The sequence below is a fragment of the Myotis brandtii genome, unplaced genomic scaffold (assembly GCF_000412655.1).
Source record: "Myotis brandtii unplaced genomic scaffold, ASM41265v1 scaffold191, whole genome shotgun sequence".
In the NCBI taxonomy this organism is placed as follows: Eukaryota; Metazoa; Chordata; class Mammalia; order Chiroptera; family Vespertilionidae; genus Myotis; species Myotis brandtii.
In genome coordinates this window covers 5,718,058-5,745,632 of record NW_005357115.1, presented here as the reverse complement: position 1 = coordinate 5,745,632, position 27,575 = coordinate 5,718,058, and the positions used below count along the sequence as shown (strand labels likewise).

At 36.9% G+C, this 27,575-nt stretch overlaps 1 protein-coding gene across 3 annotated transcripts in view; it reads left to right on the top strand.

Moving 5' to 3' along the window:
- Window positions 1-27,575, top strand: part of SRBD1 (S1 RNA binding domain 1) — a 158,060-nt gene that overhangs the window by 68,232 nt on the left and 62,253 nt on the right. For all 3 annotated transcript variants that reach the window (XM_005864778.2, XM_005864776.2, XM_005864777.2), the window contains 2 exons: window positions 8,906-8,997; window positions 13,203-13,285. In XM_005864778.2, coding sequence (XP_005864840.1) covers window positions 8,906-8,997; window positions 13,203-13,285 — 175 coding nt within the window. The remainder of the gene's footprint in view (window positions 1-8,905; window positions 8,998-13,202; window positions 13,286-27,575) is intronic.

The following is a 27,575-nucleotide window of genomic DNA, read 5'->3' as shown; positions in this document are numbered from 1 at the left end:
GTGGCCCTCGAGTCAAAAAGTTTGCCCACCCCTGGCTAACACCACGTAGGCACCAGGCCTTGTGGTTGCTCCAGTGACTTTTCCTTGAGTTCCCTTGGTGGTATTGTGTAATACTTAAAACAACTTCGTTGTGGAAAAAGAAAGAAAAGAAAGCAGAAGAAGGTGAAGGTAAGGGAAAAAAAATAAAAGGAATGCTAACTATGGAGGGTGGTAGAGACTGTAGAGATTGACAATTTTTGCTGGTTCCATTCATTGTCAGAAATTGCTTCTACCCCATTGGAGGGACTCAACCTACAAATAGATACGAATAAGCTCTCTGTCTTCTTTGTCCTTCAGTTTGATTTGCTTTCCCCTACGATGGCATTAGAAGGTACCAGTGATTTGTTGTCTCTGTCATTGACAGCATTAAAAGTGTGATGTTTTGATACATTGTGGGTACATTAAAGCAGCTCAGCATCATTGAACATAATTATACCTGTGATGCTAATTAGCAGAATCAGATTCTTCCATTGGATACTATTGTGTTTATGGCACAGAAGGATCAGTAGGTAGGTTGCAGGTGCTTTGAGGAACCTGAACTCCACATTTAAAGTGCTGCTCGGTAGTTGTGAATTTGTGTTTGTCTTTTTTAGTTTTCTTTGTGGCTAGAAAATATTATTTTCATCTGATGAGGTATGAGGCGCTGAAGGAAAAAGCAGACAAGGGAATTCTGTGCTGTTGAAATATTGCCTTGTGTTTAAGATGTGCTAGGATGTCCATATGGGTATACACTCACTCTGAGTTTGGTAGACATGTTAAGTTCAGGCTTGTTACGGATCCTGCGTGTAATTATTGTAGTATTGCTAGACTTGTTCTCTTTGGAAAATGCTCATCTTTTGAAAGATAGCCTAGAATTTTTTGTTTAAACTGTGGTAATTGGAGAATTGCTTCTAACTGGTCTTCCACCAGATGGTGCTGGTGTTACATATCTCAAGGTAAACTCCCGGTGCCATTGAAATCATGATGAGTTGTATTTCCTCTCTCTTTCTGTTTCACCATATTTTGCCTTTAAAGTTTTTTACGTATGCTGCTTTTCTGGTACACTACTATAGCACCTCACATCTTTTTTGTTATGAATAGTGAACTGATTATGCCTTGATGGTCATGAAGGGTAACTTGGGGGAAGGATTCAGAGGCCAGGGACTAAGTGAAACTTTAGGATACATGATATGTACTTTCTTGTAAGATTTTTCAACATGTATTTGCTGCTTATCTGACCTGTGTGTACAAATTGAGAACTTCTCTTGACTTTCCTGCTTCATTACCTTTCTTTTATGTTATAACAATATCATAAAATGTTACTGTTTGAGATTTCCGAGAAGCCATGTTTGAAAATTATTAACAATAATTGATATATTTACCCACATTTAAGTTCAAAATAACTTTAATAACTTTAAAAGAAAAAAATGTTGGCCATATGTGATATCATATTTCCTGGCCCATTAACAATTGTCATTTTAAACTTAAATTTTAAACTTTTTCTGTTTATAAATAAATTACAATTTATGTTAACCTAAGGAAGCATGTAATTACAATTACATGGTTATTGAAAAAGAATTTAAATAAACAAAAAATGCATTTAAAGGACTGACTTAAGTTCTATTAACGTTATATTACATAACCTTCTATTTTTTCTTTTGTATATATCTATATTTTTAAAGTACCAAAGTTGGACTTACAGTTTTGAAACTAGTTTTTTTCTCTTAATGTTTTGTAACAATAATTTTTTTTTTTTAATTAAATCTTTATTGTTCAGGTTACATTTGTTCCTCTTTTTTTCCCCCCCATAAGTCCCCTCCTCCCAGTTCCCACCCCACCCTCCGCCCTCACTCCCCACCCACTGTCCTCCTCCATAGGTGCACGATTTTTGTCCAGTTTCTTCCCGCATCTCCCATTCCCCTTTCCCCCCCAAGAATAGTCAGTCCATTCCCTTTCTATGTCCCTGATTCATTATAATCACCAGTTCATTCTGTACATCAGATTATTTATTCACTTGATTCTTAGATTCACTTGTTGATAGATGCATGTTTGTTGTTCACAATTTGTATCTTTACCTTTTTCTTCTTCCTCCTCTTAAAGGATACCTTTCAGCATTTCGTATAATACTGGTTTAGTGGTGATGAACTCCTTTAGCTTTTCCTTATCTGTGAAGCTCTTTATCTGACCTTCAATTCTGAATGATAGCTTTGCTGGATAAAGTATTCTTGGTTGTAGGTTCTTGGTATTCAGCACTTTGAATATTTCTTGCCATTCCCTTCTGGCCTGCAAAGTTTCTGTTGAGAAATCAGCTGACAGTCGTATGGGTATTCCCTTGTAGGTAATTGAGTCTCTTTCTCTTGCTGCTTTTAAGATTCTCTCTTTGTCTTCTGCTCTTGGCATTTTAATTATGATATGTCTTGGTGTGGTCCTCTTTGGATTCCTTTTGTTTGGGGTTCTCTGCGCTTCTTGGACCTGTAAGTCCATTTCTTTCACCAGGTGGGGGAAGTTTTCTGCCATTATTTCTTCAAATAGGTTTTCAATATCTTGCTGTCTCTCATCTTCTGGCACCCCAATTATTCTGATGTTTGTACGCTTGAAGCTGTCCCAGAGGCTCCTTACACTATCTTCATATTTTCGGATTCTTTTTTCATTTTGCTTTTCCGGTTGGGTGTTTTTTGCTTCTTCGCATTTCAAATCTTTGGCTTGATTCTTGCGCTCCTCTGGTCTGCTATTGGGTGTCTGTATAATATTCTTTATTTCAGTCCGTGTATGCTTAATTTCTAGTTGGTTCTTTATCATAGCATCGAGGGTCTCATTAGTTTTCGTGACTCTCTCCTCAAGTTTATTGACAGCTTCTAGCACATTTTTGCAAGCCCTCAAAATTGCGATTTTTAGCTCTATATCCTCCATTTCTGTCATGTTTTTTTGTCTCCGCATTTTTTATGCTTTCTTGGTGCACCCCCTAGTGGTCTTTGTGCGCAGTCTTGTTCTAGTTGAGCCTTGATTGTTGTAGTTAATACTAGAGGGATTTGACCACCAGGCCGACTGGCTGTGTGAATCAGCTGTGTCTGCCGCGGAAAACTTCTGTCCTCTGGGGAGGTGCTAATCTAGCCTTTGCCTGAGGCGATCCGGCAAATGGCTCTGCGCAGGGCTTGGGCGGGGCGGGCTCAACAGGGCGGGCGGGCGGAGGGAGCCCTTATGGTGCCCTCAGTCCTGTTCCCAGAGGCTCTGCTTCTCAGAACCCCAGGAACCGCTGCAAACCTCGGAGAGAAAGCTGCCTTCCAACTGATGCCAGACACTCCCGCTTCTCCCGTTTGGGTCCGAGTCCCCAGCGATTCGCCCGTATCTGGAGCTCAGAGTCTGAGACTCCCCCCTGACCGAAAACGACAACCGCGCTCTCAGCCACCAGCCCGCTTTGCGCGCGCACCTCCGCACCTGAGTTTTTTCCACACTGCGCCTCCTCTGAGCCTCGGTGTGCTGTTATTTTTCCTTCTAGTTGAAGAGTCTCTCCTCAGCCAGCCTTCCTGTGGTTCTGGGTGATGTCCGTTCCGTCTTTTAGTTGTATTTTTGAAGTGGTTGTTTGCGGCAGCAGTCTCAGGTGTTTACCTATGCCGCCATCTTGGTCTCTCTGTAACAATAATTTTTAATGACAATATTGTTTTCCATTTAATGAACCTTAAAAGATAGGCATTTTGTTTTTTAGTTTCTTTCAGTCAGAGCTGTGCTACGATGAATAGTGCTTTAAATGTTTTGTTATTTTGAAATTTCTCTCATATAGATTCTTAAAAATATAACAGCTCGTTCATAAAGAATGCATATTTTTGTGACTTTTGGTCCATATTTCAAATTACCATTCAAAAGAGTTCTGCAGTTTAAACATCTTTAACTGTATAGGGTTTTGTTTGTTTACCTGAATCCTCTTCATCCACAGATTACCTTAGTTTTTAAAGTGACTTAAGTAATGCTTATTTGAGGTTCCTTGAAGTGATAATTTGTCACTAAATAAAGGACTTTAAAATTGCTTTGCTATTTTCTTAGAAATAAGCCTTACTAAACATTAAACCTTAGACCCTTTTATTTATGTGGTTTAGTTTTTGGCCCTGTCTCTTGTTCCTAAGATACAAACAGCTATTCTTTCATACTTCAGAATAGATTATCTCATATGCAGAGCAAAGGATTTAGATCTGTGTTTGTTAACTTTTTTTAACACTTTCTATTACTTATTGAGAAACGTAGGTCATTTAACCCTCTCTTCATATGAATGTTTCTCAGTGTGAAAACTTGGAAGAATGGTTTTTTAGATAAGTAATTTTTAAAACTTCAGTGAAATGATCTATGCATTTAGTAATTATTTAGTATATATATTTTTTTGTGGAAAGAAGGAAGAAAGAGAGTTGCTAGATATTGATAAAGCTTAAGGAATTTTAGTATATTTTGTGAAGAATTAAAAACACATCAGTTTTTTATTAGTTTAAGTAATATATCTGGGCTGATTTTTTTATATCTTACTAAATAGCTGTGTTTTTATTTAAGTGGTTTACTTATGAATTAAATTCTCCTATGTGTAATTTTTTCTAAAATAAGAAAAAACAACAACAACAAAAGCTCTTTTCCTATTTCAGGAGTGGGGAGAGGGCCTGGAGGAGACTCATACAGAGGCTTCATGAAACCTTGTAAATGAATGTGAAAACTATTAGCCCAATAACTTAAAAAGACCGAACAGCTACTTTTCCTGTCTCATGAAAAGAATTCCCCATCTCAATTTGGTAAAAGAAATTGCCATTCTCTTACTGTCAGAATGAATAGTTACTGTAAGAAAAGTACTTGCAAGCCTGGTTTTAAAAGATACGTCAACATAGAATCTGTCTTGGTAGAAGAGACTTAGAAGCTGTGGAGATACTAATTTTGTAGTTTGAACGTATGCTTCTTTAAAAAATAAATATATTGGTACATGAACACATTTATGTAACATTGAATTTTATTTAAGATAACAAAAATTAGTATTTTTAACTTACAGTTTTTGTAAAAAATTTTTTTTAATTTAAAAGTAAATGCATCTATATTGTGGGCATTTTACTTGCTTTTTTTGTATGAGTATGGGGTTTGTATTTATTTTTAATATAAAAATCTAGAAAGACCCTTGAATAGTGCTGAATTAGATTAAATGTTTTTAAAAGTACCAATTCAAGAGAGTTAGCACATTAATATACAGGTCTGGTAAAATGAAGTCCAATGGTAGCTTCTGAAATACACCTTCATATATTTAAAGTTTGCGATATCATATGTATCTATTTAGATGTTTGTCTGAACCAATAATTTGAAGGGGCTTCGGTGTACTGTAATAATCTCAAAACCTTAGTTCAGTTGCAACTGTATCGGGCAAATTCCCTCCATAGAATAAATTCTGCTCAGTCCTGTCTGCTTTATGGCAAAATAGACAAAATAATCAAATTGCTGAGATTATGAACCTAATTTGTTTACAACTGAGAGAAATTTGTTTTGTGAAATATAAACCTTATTAAATAATCAGATATCTGATTTTTTTTACAAAGTTTAATTTTGCTTTCCTCAGAAATTAGAGGTAATTGGAATAATTTTCAAAAAGTTTCCCAATAAACAGAAAGTGGCTTCTGAAATCTAGTATACTTTCTACTGCGTGTCTGTCTTTGAACTCTAAATAGGAATGAAAAAAGGAAGGGAGGAGACATTATAACTTTTGTTCTTAGCAGCTTCTCCTGGAAGAAATCATCGCCACTCCCAGCTTGATTTGTTTCATTTAATTCTTGCCACATATACTTCTTAGATTGTTATATGTTTTATACTGAAGTAATCAGTGTTGAGGTTTTTCTGTTCATTTAGATTATTGAAGCATTCTGATCTGTGCTTAGCATTCTAAACTGTTTATTGGATCCATGCTATCTAATAACTAAAGCATATGAAATTTACTGCATTTTGTATTGATTTAATATTAATGTTAATCTAAAATCTTTGGGTGCAGTGTGTCACATCTGTTTTGTATTCCTCTGTTTAAGAGAGCTGGCAGTATGGTATTTGGAGGAATATTTATTATCTGAGTGTTTTTCTTCGCAACAGTTTCCCTTAGTCTACTGAGAATTATAACTTCCAAGAGACAGTGAATCACCCAGCAAATTCTCAGGTACCCAACTGCTAAAGGCCACAGTTAATTGGAATTTTTATTTTCCATTTAAGTTCCCTTTGCTTTAATAGTGGTAATTTTGGAGGCTTGGATAGAAAATAAATTCGCAGTGAAATTTTTAAAAAGTATTTTTTTCTCTTAGTAGGTTCAACTTGCACTTGATGAATACTCTTTTTTTTTTTTTTAAAAGAAAAACTTTGTTAGACTGACGGTTAATTTGTGTTTGACACCAAATTTTCCATTGCTAGTGATTGAATATTCTTATCCTATGGTGGTTCTTAAACTTTTTGGGATGGATTTCTTTAATCAATGAAAACTATATCCCCCTTTTCTAGAAAACAAATGCATAAGCACAAATATTTTGCATACAGTTTTGATTAATTTGACCTCTCTGTCCAGAAGTACAAGGGCCCCAGGTTAGATAATGCTACTATAATGAAACTGAAAAACCACTGCTAGTATGTTGGTTTTAGTATCATATTATGCCACACTAAGAATTTTCTTTACTTCAAGCTTTACTTGACATTATATTTCCTCCATCATTATATAGTAGTAGATAAGCACAATCTAAATCTTATATTGGAGAAAAATCACTTTTAATTTTAAAGTCAGTCTCAAAAATTGTAGAACATATTCAGATTTCTTTATGCTTTAGGTTCTTTAGATATATAAAAAACAAAACTGACTACCGTTTGATCAAAAGTGAAGGCGACAAAAGAGAGAAATGAGTTCTGGATCTGTTAAGAACGTAGTTCTTAAGACAATGTGACATTTGTTGTTTAGCACAAAAATGTAGGTTTTCATTTTAATGTGAGTTGTGAGGCTAATCAGAAGTTACTTTATGCTAAACAAAATAAGCCAGTCAGAGAAAGATAAATATCACATGATCTCACTCATTTGTGGAATATAATGAACAACATAAACTGATGAACAAAATTAGAACTAGAGTCATAGAAGCATCGAACAGACTGTCCAACCTATGAGGGAAGGTGTGGGGTGAGGAGGTAAGAGGTCAACCAGTGGACTTGTATGCATGCATATGAGCATATCCCATGGACACAGACCGGGGAGGGCGGTGAGGGCATGTGCTGGGGGTTGGGTATAGCCGGGGAGAGGTGAATGGGAGGGAAAAGGAGACTTATGTAATACATTAAACAATAAAGAATTTAAATTAAAAAAGAAAAAGTTACTTGTGCTGGTTATGAGCTCAGACTTGGGGAATCAAGCAGGTTAGGCTTCAAATCCAGCTCAGTTGCTTACCAGCTATATGATGTTTGACACATTACTTATCTGTGGGGAAAAAAAAATCCCCTTGAAGGATCAAAGGAGATAATGTCTGTAAAGTGCTTGGTTTTGTGCTTTGTGTATATTGCATGCTCAGTTACCTCTGAGCATATGATGATGTTGGTGTTGATGAGGAACAGGGTGAACCGCCTTGCTTTTCAATTGCTGATGTTCCTTTTTCCTATTATTTAGGATAGTTGATCTTAGTTGCAAAAATTTAATTAATTAATAAATCTTCCCCACAATAATCTTGCATCTCGGTGCCTTGTAGTTGTCAAAGTTCAGTCAAGAGTTCTTTAGCCCTGACTGGTTTGGCTCAATGGATAGAGCGTTGGCTTGTGGACTGAAGGGTCCCGGGTTGGGTGTAAGTGCCCAAGTTGCAGGCTTGGTCCCCGGTGGTGGGTGTGAGGGAGGCAGCCAATCGATGATTCTCTCTCATCATTGATGTTTCTATCTCTCTCTCCCTCTCCCTTCGTCTCTGAAATGTGTGTGTGTGTGTGTGTGTGTGTGTGTGTAAATGTTGTATGAGCAGAGAAAGAGGAGGTTCCTAATAATCATAAGCACTGAAGTATTTCTGCTTTTGAGTCTTCACACCTCCATGATCTGTCTCATGGTAGAGAGCTATAGGTATTGTGAATACTTTAGGTAGATGAGGTTTCTCTGCATAAAATGTTGTCAGGAGGAAATCTGATCTTTAAAATGTTTGATAAACTGTACAAGAGTTAACCAATCAAATGTCATCTGTAAGATAGTGTTGCCATTGTGGTTTGAAAAGTATTTTTTGGAGCCAAAAAAGAAAGAAGATAATATGTGTGATGCTTTGATTAAATAAATGATGGAATGAAATAGTTTAACATCTGCATGAAGTGAAATGTTTCAAGTTTTCCAAAAAGATGATTTACTGAAAAGAAGTGGGGTAATACCTGTCTGATCGTTTGCTTTTTACATTGTGGTAGTTAATGATAACCGGGTAATGACAATGGCAGTGTTTATGGCAGTGGTTTTTGTGCTTATTCACATATGCACATATCCACACATGTTCATGTGCTTCCCAACATGCTCTAGAATGATTCAGATGGCAGTTGTAAATGTCAGTCAACAGTGGATTATAAACACAAGAGAAGCTAAGTATATTCTGAAAATTTTGTAGTTGCATCATGGCGGAGTATCTATTGTGATTATGTATAACCTATCTGACAGAAATAGGTTACTACTGACAGAAATCGACTGAATGACTTCATTATGGATTAAAATCTGTGTATTTCCTATGTGAAGAAAACAAACATTGCTTAATCACTTTATGTTAATGAAAAATTAAGCGTTATAGGTATCATTGACATATAAAGAGAGGACTTTGCCCTACAACTATTTTTCTTACCTAGTCTCATTTATTTTCTTTGACCAGACAAAACGTTTGGAAAATGATATTTCCCCTTTCTTTCTTAGTATTGTCAGTGAAGCAGGAGCATCAATCTACAGTGTCAGCCCTGAAGCTAACAAAGAGATGCCAGGACTGGACCCTAATTTGAGAAGTGCAGGTAAGAAGCTGTGCACCATCACCAAAGCATGTGATTTTGACATTTTGGACTTGTATTTGTAGAGAGCAAATTATCTAAATATCCAAGAAAATTTAGAATATGTATGCATAAGAATAGGCAGGCATGTTAGAAAGTGGTTCCAATAATAATTATAATTATAGAAAAGGAGGAAAAATACTTTTTCTAAAGAACTCTGCATAGTATTCTAGAATATAGTGAAAAATCAGCTCAGAACATCTCTAGTAAAATTAAATGCTAGTGTTCATAAAAGTAATAAAATACTCTAAGCTTTCTTATTAGAAAAATATTACTTATTATGGCTTTTCGTTGGCAAAAAAGTAATATATTAACATAAAAATATTTACAATCAAATGTATGAACATGCACAGACTTTCAATTTATTGCTGAATATTTGTCAGATAACCAGTTTCTTTTATCTTGCTTTGATTTCTGTGATATGGAATAGTTAAAATCTTGTGTGTGAAGAAATTAAGATACTTTATTAGAAATGGATTTTTTATTGATTTTAGAGAGAGGAAGGGAGAGGGAGAGAGAAAAACATCGACGTGTGAGAGAGAGACATTGATTGGTTGCCTCCTGCACGTACTCTGAACAGGCATTTAACTAGCAACTTTTCTGTGCATGGGACAACGCTCAACCAACTGAGCCACACTGGTCAAGGCTATTGAATTTTTCCCTTTAAATATTATCTTCAAATTTCATTGGCTGTTCTTGAAATCTACACCTGGAGATATGCTCTTGACATTTTTTGCATTAATTTAAAGCTATAAACTTCTTTCTTACATCCAGAAGAGCTGGTAGTTTCCCTTCAATTATTCATTCCAGGGCATGGTCCCCGTCTAAAGTGATCATCTTCTCAAACTCAGATCCCCAGCTCAAAACCTTGCCTCTTCTAGGAAGCTTTTCCTTATCACACTAGCTCAGCATGGTTTCTGCTTTCTTGCCACATATTGTTTTGGTACTTTCCTTGTAATAATAATAATAATAATAATAATAATAATAACAACAACAACAACAACAATAACAGTAATAGCAATAATAAAGGGGATTAGATAACAGTAATCATAGTGGGAGCTGCTAATACAGATCTTTTTAGAACACTTAATATATGTGAAACATTGTGTTAAATGCATTACTAGTATTACTTAATTCTCACAGTTGCCCTATGAGGGGTTTATTATTCCTACTTTATAGATGAGGAAACCAAGGCTGAAAGGGCACATAATATTTGTATACTTCTATAATAAAAGGATACTTTTCTTTATAAAAAAATAAGATTCAGAACTCCCCAAGTTGGCATTGAAAGGTAATATTACTATAGGGTATTGGAAAAAAATATTGTCTAGGATTTGGGAGTCTCTCAGACCTTCCACTGCTAAGGGTGCTGTTTCCTTTTCACCTCTGGCCCACATAGGTACATAACTATCCTAATATCATAGGCGAGACAAGATTGCTACAATCCAGCATGACTCTGTGAAAAAAGGAAGTAATAAAAACGGAATTGGTATCTGATCCTAATTACTCTGATTTCAAAATCTAGCTGTGCCTTCAGTTTGTAATTCACTGCAGATATGCCTTCCTTCTCTGTCTCAGCTTCTGTCCATATGGCAATGACTGTGTTTGATCCATAGCAACTCAGAACTTAAACATTTTTAGTCTTCAGAGTCTGGTCCTCCAGGCAAATACTGAAAGAAGCTGAGAGTCTTCGCTCTGGGTTTTCTAGAGCCCACACACTTTTCAGTTCCTGTCTCTTCTGTAGTGATTAATGCCAGGGATGACTTCATACTTCATTTGAGACCTGACCTACCTATGGCTATGGGTTTTACCTTTCAACTCTCCATAACTTTGCTATATCAGAATATAACAGAACTTCAACATTCATACAAGTGTTAAACATATGTAAGCAAACGACCTTCATATTACAACATCTTCTTGACCAGTTTATCAGCTTATTGAAAACAGAGGTTATCTTTATACTAGTAGGTTTTTATATTCCCCCATAATAAATATAATGAACTTGAGAGGCATTTAAATCAGATGGATAGAATTGTAGATAGATGATATTAAAATGTTTATTATGTATTTCTGATTGAAAATGGGAGATTGAGTGAGTATTCCTGTTATTTCTTTACTCGCTTCTAAAATCTCATTAAAATGACAGTAACTTGATAGAATGAAGACGTAAACTCACCAGGACAAAGAGAATGGGAGAGGAGATAACAGCAACATTCGTTTTGAAGCTGGAAAGCAGATGGCTGAGTAATAAGTGATCAAGCCAACTTGAGAAAGTGGAATACTAAGACAGCATTGTGGAAAACAGAACTAATCTGAAATAGATCATGGAAACCCCATAGGTTCAGGAAATGTACAAGCACCTTTAGAAGTATTTTGGGAGGGCAGAGTGGGTGTAAAATAAGAGGATTGATTAAAAATCTATTCAAAAAGCAATTAGACCAAGTTAAACATCTGGAATACCATATAACCCAGCAATTCCATTACTAGGTATATACTCAAAAAAATTGAAAACAGGTACTCAACAAATACTTGTGCACAAATGCAGTGAACTTGATGTTCACAGTAGCTCTTATTATCTCTGATGAGATGTACAAATCAGTCACGGGAGAATCTGGTAATCACTTGTAAGAGGTGACTTCTGTTGCCAGACTTTGAACAGTTTAACATGAAAACAAGCAAGGGATTTCCTTTGATGGCCTTAATGTTTTCACTTAAGAATTTAGTTCACCTAACCTTCTATATGAGCATGTGACACTGACTAGTTTCCACGTGCTTAGAACATAAAAGCTTTTCATATGTAAGGCTCAATGTAACAATGCTACTTGGAAAAAAAAGATATGCCTTTAGAAATATCCTTAAGATTCACATTAAATTTCTTTTCTCTAGCAAAATATATCTTAAAAGCTAAATTTGATATAAAATTCTGATAACATTTGGTTAAAAAAAAAAGGCAATAAATGATGCCCAAGTAAAATGACACAAACAAAGGAATGTTTGAAGTTAACTTCAGATCTCTTGAACTTGAATTGTGATGGTTGAGAAAGAGATGTGGTTAGGAATGTATGTGACAGGGTAATCTAGCAGTCAGATTCAAGGCAATACAAGTGTACTCACTAGCTAACTGACTTGGTCCCTGGTTGCAAGGTATGATCTCATCATTTACTCATCATTATCAGGATGTAGTCCTAATAAGCATACAGTAGTAGGTCCTTGGGTTACGTTGGAGATCCGTTCCTACGGTGCGACATAACGCGATTTTTGCCGTAAGTCGGAACCCACCTACATAAGCACCTACGTCATTCACATGGAGCACATACACAGCAGTAATGAAGTGAAACAGTAAAAAAAAAAAAAATTAAAAGAAAAATAACAATTCCTGACCTTTACTTGTGGTAAATAAATAATAAAAAACATAAAGCACATATGTACATACGTCGAAATGACGGAACTTTTTTTTTTTAATAAATAAATGGAAGATGGCGATATAACCATGAAGTAAGAATTTTACTGTGAACATTTATAGATTCTTCCATTAACATTTTACTGTACTTACATTATCACATGTGCCCATCCATTTCTCCATTAATCCACCTTACTTTTTTAAAAAAATATATATATATTTTATTGATTTTCTTTTACAGAGAGGAAGGGAGAGTTAGAAACATCGATGGTAGAGAAACATCGATCAGCTGCCTCCTGCACACCCCCTATTGGGGATGTGCCCGAAACCAAGGTACATGCCCTTGACTGGAATCGAACCTGGGACCCTTCAGTCCGAAGGCCAATGCTCTATCCACTGAGCCAAACCGGTCAGGGCAATACAGGATTATTTAAAAGGAAAACAAATATCTACTTGTTCTTTAAAGTGTGAGGTGCTCTATTCTTTTGTATTTATCTTTAAAGAATGAACAGGTAATTGTGTAAGTGTAGCAACTACATGTTGTATTTTTTTTTTAAATGTATAACCCTTTTATTTGTGCTCAGAAATACCTAGGGTAGTGTAATAAATCCTGAAATTTTACATTCATTGTTTGTGTGTGAAATTGTTGGTCTGTTTGGGAGGGGATGGAATTAAGTACTTGCATCATGGGTAACTAACGTAAGTATTATCTGGATACTCTTTTTACATTGACATACTTGTATTCTGATTCTTTGTGGGTTTTTTTCAGTTTCCATAGCAAGGCGTGTACAAGATCCATTAGCTGAGCTGGTGAAAATCGAGCCAAAACACATTGGAGTTGGAATGTATCAGGTAAAGCAACATGGATCATTTAATTTATGAAATCCATCAATACAAAGAGCAGTACTCAAACTTGGCATAGTAACTAAGTGTCAGTGGAATAGATTCCAATTTTCAAAGGTTAGAAGTTTGTGGGAAGATAGATAGGAGTTTTAAGTTATTAGGGAAGAAATTTTTCTGGTGTTTATGGTTCTAATTCAAACTTAGAATTGACTGTAGTCAGATTTAAAGGCTGTCCAAACATTAGATCTGACCAGTAGCTTAATCTGGAGAGCCTCTGCTTTTAACATTATTATAGAATTAGAGGAGTTACGGAACATGGGGGATATGTTGGCTGTTTGTCTAAACCAGTCTGAACTATTCATCTTTATTGATCCTTCAGGAAGAAGCCTTTGGTGTACCTACTGTGACTTTTTCCCCTCTGTTTTCCATTTCTGTTTGATTATTATAGTTAATTTTTGGTCATTGCCCAGTATGAGCTAAAAGCTTGCAGTTGTTACTGTGTAGTAGTAATAGTGCTTGTTGTTATTGTATTTTCAGTTCCTGAAGTTATGAACATTGGGTACTTGAAGACAGCACTAAATTTTGGCAGATTGAATCCATAGTTGTCTCTGGAAACCTTGAGTTTAATTATCTTTTCTTTGATGAAAGTCCTTCTTAAGTATGAAGTAGAATATTACCTTCTGTATGATTTTCATGGAATTTGAATCATAGGCACTGCACTTAAAAATGTTTTTATTAATTTCAGAGAGAGGGAGGGAGAGAGAGAGACATCAATTATGAGAGAGAGTCATCGATCGGCTACCTTCTGCACACACCTTATTGGCGATCAAGCCCACATCACAGGCATGTACCCTGACCAGGAATTAAACCGTGACCTCCTGGTTCATAGGTCAGTGATCAACCACTGAGCAATACTGGCCCAGCAGTACTGAACTTTCTTAAGAAAATATTATATTAGGTCATGGAATCTGTGACCACTAGAAATGGAAGAAACCTTAGAAACATCTGACCCTACCCCTCACTTGACAGAAAAAGAAGCTGCGTCCTAGTTAGGATTTTTGCCCACGACCACACTGGCAAAGCCTACTGGCAAAGCCTGCAGTGACCTGTCATACATGGATAGCAAGTTAGATGCAGAGGCATCCAAACCTTTACCTGGATTTATTCATTTGGGAAGCATAGTTACCGAAGGGTCTGATTTGTAGCTACAGATACAAATACCCAGTATCTAAAGAGCTGAAGCACTTTTATGATATAGACATTGTAGTTGAGAGGAATTGTAGTTGTTCAAAATAAAGTTAGGGATGCCTCCGCAGTTAGTGGGACAAAGAAAAGGGGAAGTCACACTTACAGAAGCCAGGCAGGCTAATACACTGTTGGCATCAAGGAAGTCTTTAAGTGAATCGCAGAGGCCTAGTCTCCAGCTTTGGATTCAGAGACAGCATTTAATCTGAAAATGTTTGGACCTTATTCCAATAGTAAGTAGTGAGAAGTAATGGAAGAGTATTAAGCAGGGGAATGCCATGATCTGATTTGTTTTTTTAAACATTGATTCTGGTTACTCTGAGGAGAATGATTTAGAGGGGAAGAGGAGAAGCAATAGGACCAGTTTAGAGGCTATTTACATAGCCCAGGTGAGAGTGATGGTGGCTTGGACAAAGTTAACGGTAGTAGAATTGGAAAGAAGTTAAATCTGTTTTGTAGGCATTGCTTGGTAATAAGTGAGGGAAAGGAGTTGCTAAGAATTTTCTCCAAGGGCCCTGGTATGTGGATGATGCCTGAGTAGAGCAGGTTTGGTAAGTATAAGGTCAGTAGTTCTGATTTGGACATGTTAAATTTGAGATGTCTGTAAGAAATTCAAGCAATGATGTCAAATGGAGTTAGATATGCAAGTGTGAGATTTAGAGAAATAGCCATATTAAATTGGAGTACAGACTAGCAAATAATGACACCTGGCAAGGGATCAAGATGGTAGGCTGAGCTCATGATGTTCTTTAACTGCACCACTGTCACCATTGCCATATCCACAGCTCCAAATTCCATAAGAAAAGATGTGCATATATATCTGTACCTATATAAACACAAACTTATATGAATAAATTGATGATAGCCTGGGAAAACAAGAAAGGGTCCCACCAATGGATGGATTTTAGGAATTCCTGAAAGTTATTAAGCACGAGGATTCACATCCACGGAAAAAATAAAACCTGGTGGACCACTCCTTAAAATATATAGATCAGTAGTGTTCTCAAACCAGAATCACGTTCTGGGGAGGGGCCTGTCATGTTAGGTAAGAAGGTACATGTAGCGTGGGTAGGCCCATAGTAACCCCCGCTCAGTTTACTGTAGATCTCCAGTGGTCGGCAAACTCATTAGTCAACAGAGCCAAATATCAACAGTACAACGCTTGAAATTTCTTTTGAGAGCCAGATTTTTTAAACTTAAACTATATAGGTAGGTACATTGTTATTAACTTAATTAGTTTACTCCTAAGGCTTAGGAAGAGCCACACTCAAGGGGCCAAAGAGCCGCATGTGGCTCGAGAGCCGCAGTTTGCTGACCACGGATCTAAGCTAATGCACTGAGTATACCACAGGGGCCAGAGAGGCTGGGGATCCCCAAGTAGCCTTTGATTGTCAGGAAGCCCCCTCCTGGCGAGACAAACTCCTGACCTATCCTGACACCTGGCATCATACCCCACATTTCTCACATTATCACTTGAGGCAGATGATGGTAAACAGAAACAGCTTGTACAGACAGCCAAATAGGATCTCTGAACATTTGAGGAAAAAAATAGAAAAAATGAGGCACCAAACTTAATAAGGAATAATAGCACCCAATGAAACAATGAACAGGCAACAGACTTTGAAATAAGTAAAATTAATATTCACAGTGAGACAAGAGAGGTTATTGCATTTATAAAGCAAACATGGGACAGAATAAAATGAACCAATCTTAGAATTTAAAAACATGAGTGTCAAGATTTTAAAAAACCCAATAAACAGGATAAATAGAGTGGACACAGCTAAAAGTAAAGTAATGAATGGGAAGACTGAGCAAAGATTCTTTAGAATGTAGTCTTACACTGAAAAAGGTGGAAAGCATGAACAAAAAAGTCATGATATAGAGGACATTCTAAAGCTTTAACATTCATCTAATAGAAGATTAAATTAAAAAATGAGAATTAAGGGGATTATAATCACAGAAATAATAAAGAGAAAATTTCTCCAAATTGAAGATGGAGAAGTGTTTTGAAAAGGCCTAATGAGTACTGTGATTGAGCATTTACCTAGGAACCAGGAGGTCACAGTTCGATTCCTGGTTAAGGCATATGTCCAGATTGTGGGCTCGATCCCAAGTGGAGCATGCAGGAGGCAGCCGATCAATGATTCTCTCTCATCATTGATGTTTCTATCTCGCTCTTCCTCTCCCTTCCTCTCTGAAATCAATAAAACGCTCTACACTCAAATGTCAACCTATGAAATTTCAGAATGCTAGTAATAAAGACGAACTGACTAAAAGCTTCCAGAAAGCAGACATAGTTTATTTACAAAGGAAAGAATCAGGTTGACATCAGTCCTATTATGGGTAAAAACAGGGGATAGAAGATAGACATGCAGTGGTTTTGAAGTTGTGGGGAAAAATTATTTTGAACCCATAATTCTATATTCAGGCAAAACAGCAATTCAGTGTGAGAGGAAAATAAAAGCATTTTGGACCTGTCATGATTCACCTTCTCTGATTGTTACAGATCTCTTTTGAAAGTATTATTTATGGAAGTACTCCTGACCACAGAAGGGGGGGGGGGCGGGTCCCAAAGAAGGAAAGGCATGTTGTGAGGAAACAGAAATGAGGGAGGGAAGGAGACAGTGGAGAGCTTCACTGTACACATACTCACAGTAAAATGTATATGGAGTCTCATGATTTTTAAATCTATGTTAATCTTTAAATATCAGTCTTGATCAGCTCAGCTCAACATGGGAGGGTAGAAGAAAAAGAAGTTATAAAATATTAGGATTTTTTTTCAGGGAAAAGATTTAGATACAATTTGTTAGAAAAACATAATCTGAAATATGTGAATCATAACCACAAATATAAATCATGAGAGTAAGAAATAAAGTTATCATTCTAACCAAAGGCAGAGAAAACAAAGTATAGTAAATAAAATATATGACGACAGAAATAAGTTTAAATAATAGGTAAAGGTGAATGGGTTAAATTGCCCTAGTTATAGAACCTCAGATTTTTAAAAATAAAATGTAACACTAAGCTACATATGTGCAAGAAAAAAGCAACCTTGATATTAGAAATTTGAAGAAAAATATTCTGCATGAGTAAAAAAGAAAGTCACAGCAATTTAATATCTGATGAAATAGAATTTAAGGCAAAGTGTATTAAACAGGTTAAAGCGGAATATTTCAGATTAATAAGACACAGTTTTCCAAGAAGACACAATTACCCTGATCATTCTTTTATCTAATAACATAGCTTTAAAAAATATATGCAGCATTAAAAACCTAAAAATTAGAGCAAGAGACATTTGCTTTTTTTGTAGGCATCTTAATAGACCATCCTATATTAACACATGCATTTAAAAAAAGTTTTATTGAGATATAATCACATTCCTACATGTATAAACATAAATAAATTCACCCACTTAAACTGTACAAATCAGTGATTTTTAGTATATTCATAGGGTTGTGAAACTATTACCACTAATTTTGAACATTTTTATCACCCCCAAAAGAAACCATTAGCAGTCACTTTCCATCACCCCTCCTTCCCTACCCCTAGGCAACTACTAATCTACCTTCTGTCTCTATAGATTTATCTATTCTGAATATTTCCTATAAAAGGAATTATACAGTATGTGGCCTTTTGTGACTGGCTTCTTTTCAGTTAGCATAAATGTTTTTAAGGCTTATGGATGCTGTAGTGTGTATCAAAACTTCATTTTTATGGGCAAGTAGTATTCCACTGTATGTATAGACCACATTTTGTCTATCCATTCATCAGTTATTTTCACCTTTTGCCTATTATGAATAATGCTACTATGAATGGTTCTATGATGTATGTTTTCTTTTCTCTTGGATATATGCCTAAGAGTAGATTTGCTAGGTCATTTAACACATAAAATTTAAATCCGATGATGAACTAGGGAAACTATTTGCTACAAGTATATATGTACATATGATAACTACATATTTTATTAGTAAGGCTTTGGTGTTTCCTTATTGATTTGTACACAATTTATATGTGGGTCTATATAAAACATTTACAGAAAATACAGGGGTGGGCAAAAGTAGGTTTACAGTTTTTCGTATGGAAAATTGCAGTAATCATAACCTGCATGTCTTTTTCCACATGAACAAATATAAGCCTATTTTTCCCACCCCTGTATTAAAACAGCCTCTACATACCATTTACCATAAATTAAATATGAATATTTCTCTTTATGAAAGAAACCTGAATTAAACAAGGGGATATTATGTCGCCCTAACAATTGAGTAAATCCTCCTATATAATAAAAGGCTAATATGCAAATTGACCAAACGGCGGAATGACCAGTCGCTATGACGCACACTGACCACCAGGGGGCAGACGCTTAATGCAGGAGCTGCCCTCTGATGGTCAGTGCGCTCCCATAGGGAGCGCCACTCAGCTAGAAGCCGGGCTCACGGCTGGTGTGCGCAGTGGTGGTGGTGGGAGCCTTTCCTGCCTCTGCTGCAGTGCTAAGGACCCCTCGGGGGATGTCTGACTGCTGGCTTAGGCCTGAAGCCGGCAGTCGGACACCCCCCGAGGGGCCCAGACTACGAGAGGGCGCAAGCCGGGCTGAGGAACCCCCTTTCCCCTGCAGTGCGTGAATGTCGTGCACTGGGCCTATAGTTTGTAATTAAATGATAAACATCTGTGCAAGTGAGAAGGATACAGTGAAATGAGCATTCACATACACTGCTAATGGAAGTGCAGATGGTTATTTTTAGCAAATAGCCAATACCTACTAAGATGCACTTTAAAAAAAATGGATCCCTTGGACCTGGTAGCTCTCCCTTTAGGAAGCTCTTAAGGCAGTAGTAAGAACTACTTATAGGACTTATTTACAAGTTTGCTGTTGTAGCAAAATATTGGAAGCAGCTACAATAGAAGAATAGTTAAATGAGTTATGGAATATCCATCAGTTGAAATATTATACAACCATTAAAAAGTCAGACTTAGGGAGGATTTAATGACCTGAGAAATTACTCTTGATGTAATATTTTAAAATTGCAATAAAGTTATTGATACAGAATTAAAGATATTTATATCTTCATTGGTGTGATTAGAGATTTTTATTTTCTTCCTTTTTCAAACTTTCTACAGTGAATGTGTATGAGTAAACTTTATGGTAAAATACACATCTATTTCTATATCCCAGCCAATGGGCCACTTAATATTTAAGTCTTAATAGAATAAACGTCCAATACAACCAGAGTGGGACTGAATTTCCTTTTAGTCAAGACCTCTAAATGCTTTTAGTATAAACTTAATACTTATATGTATTTTGAAGCTGGACAAACATAGCTAACTTTAAAAAATGAAAACTGTTCAAAGAAAGAATGTTAAATGGTTAAATGAAATAATAGAAGCTATAATATTATTTCAGAAGAAACTAACATACTTTTGGTTTAATAACAGCTCAAATGCTAAAGACAGCACTCCAGTCCTTGTCTTAGAAATGGAGAGAACTGATTTTAAAAACACATGCCTGTCATTATTTCTGGAGAGAGAGGCAGCCAGTGCGGTCAAATGACAACATATCCCTAACTGACCCCTATAGACTTTGCTGGAAAGTGGCTTGGTGTTACTCCCAAGAAAACACTCCAGGGTGAGAGCAGGATGATGCAGGGTTGGCTCTGTTGAGTTCTCTGGGACATGGGGAATGGTGGTTTAGCTTGGCCTTGTCATATCCTGAAAGCACAGCTTAAGCAGCTTGGATTTCCTTGCTGCATATTCCTTCCTCGGACCATTTTTAGATACTTTCATGCTCATTAACACCTCTTTGTTAATGAGCACACACACAGGAAAGTAGGAAAGACAGAACAGTTCTCTTTCTTCCTTTTGTGCCTCTCTGTTAAATCATTTGACGATGTTAGAGAATGAAATGGTTTTCCAAAATGCGGTTTTGGAACCCTTAGTGGATTTTCTCTATCCAGGCCGTCTTTATTCCTCATTATTTTGGATAATGAGGAGTCACTGTAAAAGGAAAATCATCTTCCCAACTGAAACTTTTTCATGGTAAAACCTTAAAGGTGGGAATTTGTATTTTATTTCTCTATCTCCTGTGTGGGATCAGTTTTGGGTAAAAACCAAAACAACTCTGTTGGTGACAGTAACTGTAGTTAACATGTTTAAATTATGAAATGCAGTTTTAGTTTAGGGCTGTAAAAGGTTAGTAGGTTCCTTGTCTGCCCTACATTGTTTGCCCAAATTCTTTCAAACATTTTAATCCTTTAATTATTTGTTATTGTACAGTGGGGTGTAGAAAAGAATTTGTCCCATGGATATCCACATAGATGACTTTTGACTAGATTTTTGCCTCTACTAGTATCCTAAAGCAATATTTTAAAATAGATAAAACACAAAGATGAAACAGAATTGTTCTAAAAATCAATCATTGCTCATAGAAATGAATTCCTTGCCAAAGGGTTTTTTTTTTTCCTTTTAATCCTTATCCGAGGAGTGAGGACATTTTTGCCATTGATTTTTAGAGCGAGTGGAAGGGAGGTGGAGAGAGAGAGAGACAGAGACAGAGATATGTGACAAAGACACATTGAATGGTTGCCTCCCATGCTGGAAATGGAATGGACTTGCAACCCAGGTACATGCCCTAGACCAGTGATGGCAAACCTTTTGAGCTCCGCGTGTCAGCATTTTGAAAAACCCTAACTTAACTCTGGTGCCGTGTCACATATAGAAATTTTTTGATATTTGCAACCATAGTAAAACAAAGATTTATATTTTTGATATTTATTTTATATATTTAAATGCCATTTAACAAAGAAAAATCAACCAAAAAAATGAGTTCGCGTGTCACCTCTGACACGCGTGTCATAGGTTCGCCATCACTGCCCTAGACCGTAATTGAACCAGAGACTCTCTGGTGGGCAGGCCGATGCTCTAACCATCTAGCTACACCAGCCTGGGCCCAAAATGTCTTTACAATAGTGCCCCTTAACTGTCCCAGAATATGAACTGTGCATGAATCTCTGCTTTACTTACTGGGAATTATGAATGAAGTTCACACTTAGCTTGTAACTAAGGTAATTCATTGGTGACCATAATTGAACTCTTTCCATAACTGAAAACAAGTAGTTGACCTTTAATGGGAGCATAAACTAAATGTATGTATTAGAATTTGCTAATTCCTTAAACTTAAAGTTTTAAAATTTCTGTTCTGAATATTTTTTTCACTCCAGATGAATAATGCTTTCTACATTTAAGTATTAAATTTAGTTTTCTCAGGTTCTTAGCAATCACTGACAGTGTAATAAGCCATGTATACACACACTCTAGTGTAACACCATTACTTATCTTTAAAAGAAATGTGAAATGTGAGTATGATTTGAAAGAACTTTTACCAAGAATGCCCTAAATTACTAACAAATATATAATTTTTTAATCTTTGTTTGCTTACTCTTTTATGTCATTGACCTTGGACAATGAAACTAGATCAATTTCAGTTTCTACTAAAGGTCCCCTAGTTTTCATACATCAGCACAAAAATCATACTTAGGATTTCTAAAACTTTAATGTATTTTCAGTGTTTAAAATGTTATTATTATGGATGGTTTTAAAAATTAAACATGACATTAAAGGTACTACCATAAAGGAAAAGATTAATAAATTATACTGGCTTAAAATCTAAAATGTCCCTGAATCAGAAAACAATAAATAGAAAATCCACAGGCAAGGAGAAGGTATTTTCAACAGATATCACCTATAAAGGACACAGAATATATAAAGGTATTTGACAAAATAAGAGAAAAATAGACAATTTAATAGAAAAACAGGCAGAAGATATGAACAGGCAATTAACAGAAGATGAGACACAAAATAGTGTAGACATGAAAAAAAAATTATCACTCTCACTTGTAATGAGAAATCTTTCAGGTTGTTCATATTTGAAAGAATTGTTGAAAACTCAAATATAAGATTGTACTAGACAATTTTAGTAATAAGGAAGAGAAATAAAATGTGTAAACATTAGGAGTGTTACTTCAGAGAATTTAAAAACTATATCCTGAATATCTGATATCCATATTGTTTAGAAATGTTGATTGTCTCATCCCTTCATGTGTATGTGTTGTGTGTGTGTGTGTGGGGGGGGGGGGTGTTGATCATGGTGTTTAAGAATAGTAGAGATAAATTTAATTACTTTTGAGATTATATTATATTTTAACTAGAGGTCCGATGCACGAAATTCGTGCAAGAGTAGGCCTTCCTTCCCCCGGCTGCTGGCACTGGCTTCCCTCTGGCACTCGGACCCGGGCTTCCCTCCGGCCACTGGCAGGCACCCGGGACCCGGGCTTCCCTTGCAGCCCTGGCTTTGTCCTGAAGGACATTTGGTCTAATTAGCATATTACGCTTGTATTATTATAGATACGTGTCTTTTTGAACAACGTTAGGAGATATCTTTGGTTTGGGGTGAGAGAGTAAGCTAGTTGGCTGCCTTTTTAGTGCATTGTTAACTCTGGTGATATATTTCCTTTAATAATCCAGATCAGGCTACCCATGCTGTTTATTGTAAAATATTATTTAAAAAGATGTATTTTCTTTTCAAAATATAATTGAAGGAGAATTTTCTCCTGACATATACAAGGCTTTTGTTTCATTATTTATTTGGAATAGATGGGGCCAGAGGGTATGGGTGCAGTTAGGTTCTGTTGGAGGGGGCTTGCAAAGACTTTTTGAGGCATGATGTGCAAGTGAGTGTTTTTAAATCTCAGAGGTGTGATTATGTCATAACAGCCATAACCTCTGGGCTTGCTTTATTACTTTTATTAAAACAAATCTGTGTAGGGGTGCTATGTATATTTTGGTGATGAAGGAAATGAGGTGGTTAATTTATTATGTGAACAGCACTTTCAACTAACCACAGCGTGATTCACTGAGAGAGCGGTGGAAAAGCCTCGCTCTGTAGAAATGACTGCTTTTGATTTGTGGACCCTAACTTTCAACACCAGAGCATGAAGTTTATCTACAAATTGATTCCTTTTTTCCCCTGTACTAATGTTTTTGTCCAATTTTAAACTTGAAATTTTTTTCCTTCATTTTATTATGGGTATTCACTGACTATGAATGATCTAAACAGTCCTTACCAGCAAGTTAAGGAAGAAAAAAAAAGGGGGGGGGGGTTGGAATCCATGTGTTAGGGCATTAGGGAAGTAGGTAACATCTTTCTGGTTTCCAAACAGCCCACGCATACCTCAGAGGAGGACTCCATAAAATGAGTCAATATACAAACCTGTAACCAATAATACCTACCTAGTGTCAATAGGAGTTTCGGGAAAGTTGGCACCTGTTGTTCTTCCCTTTTGTAGCGTGCATTTATAAACAGATGCTACATTGGAAGAGAAAGTCGACCTCATGCTAAGTAGCCTCTGGTAAATGTTTGCTTGGAAGTGGGAGTCGATCATGAGAAGAGGTGACGATGCAATGCCACATAGAAGTCCACACACTATCGAATGGAATAAAAAGAAGACCCGTCCGTCTAATGAGTTCTCAGGGCACAAAGCACTTGTTGTGTACTCATAAACTGCCATTGAAAGACCCAAAAAAGGTTGTTTTCTCTGGAGTTGCACCATACCCAGCATCATGGTGATGTGAACCTGCCTAGAGAGAGTGGAAAATAGGTCATCTTCCTGGCAGTAGTTCTGAAAGACCCCTTCGTTTTCCAGATGTCCCAAATACCAACCATTTACAAACAGAAAGACTCAGAAACAAGGCAGGCATTTAATTGGTAAGAATTACTTAAAGTATTTTATATCTGGAATAGTATAAGGCTCCATGGAAATAAGGATGACAATCAGTTTTATGTTTTATCTCCACTTTGGAGTAGCATAACTCATTTCTCTTTGGAGCCCTAAATTTGCTCTAAAAATTATGTCATTCCCTCATAGCACTTCCCCAGAGAGTTGGCAGTGGCCAGTAGAAACATTATTTGTGTAGTTTAAAGACAGGGTAGAGGAGGGAGGTCTAGGCCTGTGGTTTATGTAAACAGGGTGGCTGGGGAGGTGGCTCAGGCACCCCAGTGAAGTTGTTGCTCCGTCATCACGAGCAGTCAGTCCTGGTAAGAATGTGTCCACTTTGAGATGGTGATTAGTAATGATCATCCGCAGTCCCAGATTGTGGTAAAAATTTAATTTTAAAAGGAATTGGATTGTAGGCAAAACTTCATTTTAATGACGGCTGAGCCTTTCAAACTTTCAGGTATCCTCACTAGTAGGATGAAACTATGATTGGGCATTTCCAAGGGACATTATGTTTGACACCATGTAAGCTAGCATTTAATTTGTTGAAAGTGTATTGGTCTTCATTATGGTTTGGTTACTTTTTAAAAGAATGAGATTTAAAAATTATTTTGGGAATTGGCTTTAAAAAGTCTTATACTCTCTTCCCCTCCTAAATGCCCATCTCAAATCAATGCGGAACATAAACAGTTATTTTAAAAGCCCGGATAACGGAGAAGCCCTAAGTCTAAATGTGCCCTGCATTCTTCTCTACCCTGCTTGGCATTTTCTCCTGCTATGCCCTCTTTGCTCTGCCACTTTCCTCATCTCCCTTCCAGCCTCTTATTAGCGACTTTTTGAAGAGGTAGTTTGTTCCCTAGTCCCTTACTCAAGGCCTCTCCCTTCATACGGTGTGAAGTACAACCGAGCTTTTAAGAAAGTGATTCTACCCTCGTTTACGATTTGAAACCTACTCAGATATGTGTTGACAAATTTAAGCAACAGTATGAATTTTTAAAAAAACATTTATTTATAGGCATGCTACCAGAGTAGCATTAACCGAACACAGACCCAGTGATGGCAGCAGAATGCAGAAGACATCCAGCCCCATCTGCCAGATGGGAAAGGCGTGGTATTAAATAAAATGGGCCTTGCCAGGTGGCTCAGTTGTTCGGAGCATCGTCCTGTACACCAAAAGGTTGTGGGTTTGATTTCCGGTTCGATACCTAGGTTGTGAGTTGGATCCACGAGTATGGGAGGCAGCTGATCCATGTTTCTCTCTCGCATTGATGTTTCTCTCTGTCTCTCCTTTACCCCCTCTCTCACAAATCAATAAACATAGCCTAGGGTGAGGATAAATAAATAAATAAATAAATAAGTAAAATGGAACACTATAGTTGAGAGTGAGACAGAAGATATTTTCTTTTAAGAAATCCTGAGTTTATCATAAAGTTTACAAAGGAAAGTTGGACTCTAGACTAAAATACTTGATTAGTCATATCTGGGCACATAACTGTACTCACTGACATATGCCCCTCCTTGCAGTTGGGTAGTTATAATTAAGGGTGTGTTTAATCAAAATTTTCCTGAGAGGGAAGCTCCTGTATGGATAGGGAACTGTCTTAAACTGAAATTGCATAGACATTTTCACTGGTCCCTTCCTCATTTCAGTGCAGTTCAGTGAAAAGGAACACAGAGCCTCAGCACCAAAGGGAGCTGTGTTCTTACCTTAGTTGAGCTGCATTTGTTGTGTGATCTTGGGAAAGTAATTTTAGTTCTTCATGGTTTGTTGGAAAATAAGATATTACCTATGTGCTTTCTGAAAGAGTGTTAAAAAGGAATTTATATACTTTTACATATATATTTTTAAAGACATGAAAATGCCTGAAGGTATACATGAGAAAGTGATTTTATTTCATGCTAGAGGCCCAGTGCACGAAATTCGTGCACAGGTAGAGTCCCTAGCGGCTGCCGGCCGGGGACTCCCTTCCCCCTGCTGCCTGCCACCGCTGCTGGCCAGGGCAGGGCTGGCCCTGGGGAGGGGCTGAGGGTGGTTGTCTGGCTGGCCCCGCCCCCTGGTCAAACTCCTGAATGAGGGGACAATTTGCATAGTAGGCTTTTATTATATAGGATGATGGGACTATCAAGTACACAGAGTCCATTTACTTTGGTGGGGTTTTATTTATTCCTGTAATCTATTCATATGCTAAGCTTATTGAGTATTCCTGAAGTCATTTAATTTTAAGTTGCAAGGGACCTTGGAAGTCATTTAGTTCCCACTGGCACATATGAGCATGTTCTAAACAGGAGGATGGAAGAAGCTGTGGGGAGAGCTTTCAGAACAAAGGATCTGCATGGTGGCGTTGCTGTGGTCATGGTCCAGGAATGAGGAAACAGGCTATTGCCCGAGCTGCCTCGGATACTACAGTAATGACAGGACCTGTTACCCAGGGAGAGATAGGCATTTGAAGTTGCATTGGAAAGTACACTTTGAACTTCTGTTAGTTATTATCTACAGGATTTTTTGAAAGTCGATAGTGCTTTACTTGCTATCCTTGTATACCTGATTCTTCTGTTGTGGTTCACATCTAATGTTTAAGTTAACTCAGTATTTTGGAGACGGGAGGGAAAGAGGGTAGAATAGTTAAAAACAAACAACAGCAACAGCAGAAACAAACTCCTCAGTTTGTTGGGATGCAGGATTGAGTTATGGGTTGTCAATATGAAACAGCTGTTTGTTTGTTGACAGCCTGCCTTGCCTCTACCATAATCAAGCTGTTTCTCATCATATATTACCAACTCTTTAGTATTTGAGGCTTGTGGATTTATAGTTGGTTATGTATAACGTTTGTCAAAACGTCATGGTTTAGATAAAAAATTAGTGATTCCCCTGTAGTCATTCTACTGAAATATGAATGTGAATTGTATTAAAAAAAGATGCCTAAAGACACTTCTGCAGTTCATTTAAAAATTAAGAGGATGTAGAGTCTGTTTGTATGTGTCTTTTAAGGAGGAGTATAAGTGTAACTCTTCCCTGTCTTCTAGACTGTATTGCCAGTCAGAACAGCGTTCCGTGTTCTCTTTTCTTTCATTTCCCTCCCTGTGTCTCTTTTCATCAGTGTAGTTAGGCAGCACTGATGTGGGCAGCAGGATAGAGCTGAGCCAGAAGGACATGATTTTGTTCTTTCAATCTTTTGTTCTCCCCCGGCTCCCGCCACCCCCCCATCTTCTTAAAAACCTGTTCTGTGGTCGAAGCCAAGAATGAAAGGAAATAAAGTCAAGTTTAAGTTCTCTGAGAGTGGAAGGTGATG